The sequence below is a fragment of the Bison bison genome, unplaced genomic scaffold (genome assembly GCF_000754665.1).
Source record: "Bison bison bison isolate TAMUID 2011002044 unplaced genomic scaffold, Bison_UMD1.0 scf7180017864519, whole genome shotgun sequence".
Classification (NCBI taxonomy): Eukaryota; Metazoa; Chordata; class Mammalia; order Artiodactyla; family Bovidae; genus Bison; species Bison bison.
The window spans coordinates 20,335,463-20,340,679 of NW_011495072.1; the positions used below are offsets into that span (position 1 = coordinate 20,335,463).

The 5,217-nt window shown below is 41.0% G+C and overlaps 1 protein-coding gene across 4 annotated transcripts in view; it reads right to left on the minus strand.

The window, feature by feature from the left end:
• Positions 1–957, minus strand: part of CDC14A (cell division cycle 14A) — a 189,641-nt gene extending 188,684 nt beyond the window's left edge. For 2 of the 4 annotated variants that reach the window (XM_010830982.1, XM_010830979.1), the window contains exon 1: positions 738–956. In XM_010830982.1, coding sequence (XP_010829284.1) covers positions 738–831 — 94 coding nt within the window. In that variant the 5' untranslated portion in view covers positions 832–956. Of the gene's footprint in view, positions 1–737 lie in introns of all 4 variants that reach the window. The other 2 variants (XM_010830980.1, XM_010830977.1) reach the window with 1 other exon arrangement.
• Positions 958–5,217: the final 4,260 nt, after the last annotated feature.

Below are 5,217 nucleotides of genomic sequence, written 5' to 3' on the forward strand. Positions count from 1 at the left end.
ATCATGGAGGAGGAGACGTCTGGCCCCGATCGCGCCCGTGGCTACTCGTGAGGCAGCGGGCAGGACTCTGGTGCCCGCCGGCTGGCAGCAGCTGCTCCGGCTCCTCCTTCGCCGCCTCCTTTCAGCAGCAACTCTTCCTCCTCCTCCTCCCCTTGGGTCCGCCCCCAGGCCTTCCTCCCCGCCCTCCCACGGCTCCCTCCACTTTCACGGCTCCGCGGCCATCCCTTAAAGGGACAGCCCAGCTCCTTTCTCCGCGCCGGGTCCGCGCCCCAGTTACCAGGCGCCCCGCAGGTCACTAAGAGCCAGTTGCTAAGGCTTTGTTGCCGTCCACCAATTGCTGTACGGGATACGCGGCCCTGGGCAGAGGAGCCAGGAGGGGCCTCCAGACCAGAAACTTATGAATGAAACGGTGGAGTTGGGAGTGTCCCGGAGAGCGCTGCTGTGGCTTTTCAGGCAAGGATGAGCCCGCGCCCCTTCGTTTTCTGCACCCCACTGAGTCTTCTTCCCACTCTAGAGTTTTCGTTTGTCTCTCTCATTCTCTACTTCTCACGCCCCACTCACCCTTGTTCCAAACTCTTGCATGCGCGCGAGCACACGCAGTCTTACAGATCTAGGATCTATAAAATCTATAAGATTACCTACAGCTAATCTTTCAACCACCGCCCATCCCACCACTGATGGATCTCTATCTTTATAAGAAATAAAATCTGCAGGAAAAAAAAAAAAAAAAGCCCTACCTCCTAGCTCAGAAGAACACCTACTGGTTTCCTCTACACATACTGGATTCTGAATTAACTTGTGCTTTGTTCTCACGGGGTAAAACGTTCCCATCCGGTTCCCCACGTCCTCTCATTTGGGTCGCCGCTGTGGGCGCAAATCATCACAAATGCCAAACCTTAATACCGCTCTGGTCCCTGTGGTGGGCGGGGCGGAGGAACGCGACCAGCCCGGGGGCGGGGAGGGAACAGAGGTATAGGGAGAGGGCCACATGTCCACGGGAAAAATAAACACAAAAGAATTTCTTGACGCAGTCTTAGCTGAAGCGCTGGGAGTGGTTCATCTCAAAGAAGCCCTTGACTTGATTCTGTAAGGCTTTTTGAACAGCTAGAACAACTTTAATGCCGGGTGTCCTACCCGCGAGCTTAATTAAAGGGCAGTCCCTGCCATATGAAAATGGCGCTACGGACCTATCGCCGGAAGAGCATGCGCTCTGAGTGGTTTCTCCAGAAACAGAAAAGGATTTGTGCCAGCCTTCGGTTTCGCAGTCGTTTGTTTACCTCTTGGAGGAAGGGGGCGCGCAAGAGAAGAGACGACTGACTCAAAGAGCGCTCTGAGGCCAGCAAGTAAAACTCAATTTACTGGTCTTAGCTTTGCTGGCTATCCAACAGGCTGAACAGCCGCAGAAAAATGATAAACGAATATTACTTGGATATTCAGATCGAACAAGCCCTTGCAAGATAGTTAAAAAGAAAAACCTACCCTAACATCCACATCTTTAAGACAAGAATCATATAAATTTAAAACTGGGGACTCAGTAAAGACGACTTCCTGTCATCACCTAGTCTTGAGTAAAGCTTATCTCAAAAGAGTTTTTAAAGCCGAAAAAGTCCTGAAAAGATGAATTCTAATGAGTGTTCCACTCTGCCGAGATGCACTTCTCGTTTTACGGGCCCCTGGCCATGGCTATGGAATTCTAAAGAACGAAGTATCTCTAAATGTCCTGTCCACATTCAACAATTGTTTGCATTTTCCCTGATATTTATTCCCACAAATCGAGTATCAGCAGTCATGTCGGCCAGTTCATATTATTTTGCTGAAGTTTGAGACTTAATATGTGAAAGTTATGGAAAAGCAAAATATGTGAATGTCTCAATAAACTTACCCACTTTGTTTAAAAAGCTATATTAATCCAGTGCTGGCAATCTGTTTCCAAATTTGATGATGTAAAATTCATGTAGACTAAATTCCTTAACAAAATTCCTAACAACTTTTCATATAAGTGTTGTATTAGAAAAATTGCATTAGAAAAAAGAAGCTCTGGTTCTCATTCAATGCATGAACTTTTCATTTTACTAAGTTAATAGTCTAATGGAAAGAACTCTAAATCTACACTTTCAGGTAAGTCAGATTTAATTAAACATTTCTTGCTGTTTTCAAGAATGAATTTATGAAAACATTTTCTTTCATGTAACTCTCTTGCTTAGAAATTTTGGTCGTGAGGAGTGAATTATGACTCAAACAAATAGAGGTTCTTAAAATTAAGAACTCAAAATGAAAATGTTTATTTTTTGTTTAGCATATTTATAATGAGTATTCTAATGAAATTTTTCAGGTTGATAAGACTTTATAATGTTTTTTTGAAGCTGCATAAAGGAAAATAAGTGATTGTCCATACAATCAAATCTCTCTAAACCAAAATCTTCACAATCGAAATGGTATTTAAAAAATCCTACAAGAAAAATTGTGACCAAAATAGTCCACAGAGCGCACATACATGTCAAGGTTCTAATGAGATCATAAAACACTTTATTCTCTCAATTATCATGAGGTCAAAGTTCCTAATGGTTGTTTCATAATAAAGGCATGATTTCACAGTCTATGGAGGAAGATAATGGGAAAAACTTCTTTCCAATCACTCAATATAAATGTTAGGAACTGACTTTTATCTTAAACAACAATAAGGAACAGTGTTTCACATATAAAGAAAGTACTAAGAGAATTCAGACATCACTGAACTGGAGAGAGGGAAAGTAATGTTATACATAGAAATTTAACTAAGTATAGAAGTGTCTCAAGTTTGAAAACTTGACTATATTTATTCCAACTTTGTCAACATAGCTTGAATCCTGCCTCTGCCGCCCTGACAGGCAGTCTGCAGCCTATGCTTATACATCTGCAGAGCTAGAAAACTCACTTCTGGAGGCAGTTCCAAAATAGGTTATCACTCTCTGGTTCTAATTCTGTCCCTTAAGACTGTGCTGAACACTGTTTGTTATTCGTGTACATAACAAGTCTTCAAAGATGCAAAGGTAGCTCCCTTAGGCCACTTCTTCCTCCTTTCTATTTCCCATATAGAAATCTCCATTTTCTTCAACGTTTTTTTAAATGACATGGATTGCAAGCCCCTTTGTTATCCAGTCACTCTCTTTTCCAACTTGCCTTGGACTGCAAGGAGATCCAACCAGTCCATTCTAAAGGAGATCAGTCCCCTGGGTGTTCTTTGGAAGGAATGATGCTAAAGCTGAAACTCCAATACTCTGGCCACCTCATGTGAAGAGTTGACTCATTGGAAAAGACTCTGATGCTGGGAGGGATTTGGGGCAGGAGGAGAAGGGGACGACAAAGGATGAGATGGCTGGATGGCATCACCGACTCGATGGACATGAGTTTGGGTGAACTCCAGGAGGTGGTGATGGACAGGGAGGCCTGGCATGCTGCAATTCATGGGGTCGCAAAGAGCTGGACACGACTGAGCGACTGAACTGAACTGAACTGAACTGTATCCCTCATAAAGTTTGTCCCAGGACCAAATGCAGGCCAGTGGTGACCTGGTGTGACTAGTTCTGAGATCAGAAAAAAAGGCACTGATGAAGATTCAGATGGGAATAAAAGGATTGAAAACCATCCAAGAACTGTTTTATTATTTGGCTGCCAAAAATAAAAGAAAAATATTCTCTCATTAGAAGAGAGGGGGAAAAAGTTGCTCAGAATAGTCAAAGGCCTGACAGCTATGATATTTACATATTCAATTCTGTTAAAATTATCATTATTTCTCAGACTATAATTTTAACTTGCTCTTTTAGTTGCTTGTTCAGTCATGATGTTATCTACATAAATAAAAGCAAATACACAAAATATATGTTGAATTCTTTCTAAAAATTTAATTTTCAGTTTAACTGTGAATCAAGGGGCAGTAGAAACCTACACTGTTGAGTAATTTGAAATTCAAAGTAATTTTAATTGTTTCAATATTTTGATAGATTGCTTATCTAATGTCAAAAATAATTTACAGCAGCTTTTAATAAAATACAGATACACAAAAAATTATGGACGGTGTGGCTGCTCACAGATGCTAAGATCTTGGCCTGACCCAGTCATATTCGGCATCACACTAATTGTATTTAAGAATTTCAAGCCAGAATCAAAGATAGTAAAAACCAGAAGGGACCTGAAAGGTTAGCTAGGTCCAGTTTTCAAGCAGATTCCGTGGAATCTAAGGGAGCAGAGGCCCCACCTAGGGATGGAGGTGGAGAGGGAAGGATGAGCAAGCACATAGGATTTCTATAAAATATTTCATTTGTAAAAGATAATGTGTCAAAATATAGGAAAGAAAAAAGAAACTGAGGTTCACAGTAAAAAACCAGTTTCCCAAGGTATGTAGCTGATTGGTGGTAGAATCAAGAATTCATTATTTGCTCTATTAACCATCTTTTCTAAGTTTTCCCCTAACTTAGCTTATTGACATTGCTTAGTTCATAGATTCTGAAAATTTTGAAATGATACAATATCAACCAATAATGTACATTATTAACTATTTTCTTCAAAATTTTAGAGAAAATAATTTAAACTCAGAGTGAAAAAATAAAAAGTGCTTAATTATCTGCATTGCTATTGTTGTCATGTGGCTTCTATAAAATTCTGAATTATTTTTCCACCCCTGTGATTTATCAATAGTATACCAGCATTCTATATAGTTTAAGAAATAGTTTCAGTGAACACTAAATAAAATAATTCAATAATTACCTCATCCTTGACTAATGCTGTCAGTAAAGAAGGATGTAGTTTTAGAAAGTAAAAGAAAGTTCCATGGGCAGGTCACTATACATAAGATGGCTCAATTTGTTGACCACTTTGCTACTTTTTCAAATAGTTTAAAATACAATTTTTAAATTTACATTGTTTGGAACATCCCTGAAGGTGTAGTGGCTAAGAATCTGCCTGCCAGTGCAAGGAACACAGGTTTGATCCCTGGTCTGGGAAGATCCAACATGCCACAGGGCAGTTAAGCCCGTGCACCACAGCTTCTGAGCTCACGTGCTGCAACTACTGAAGCCCCTTCAGAAAACGAAGATCATGGCATCCGGTCCCATCACTTCATGGGAAATAGATGGCGAAACAGTGGAAACAGTGTCAGACTTTATTTTGGGGGGCTCCAAAATCACTGCAGATGGTGACTGCAGCCATGAAATTAAAAGACGCTTACTCCTAGTAAGGAAA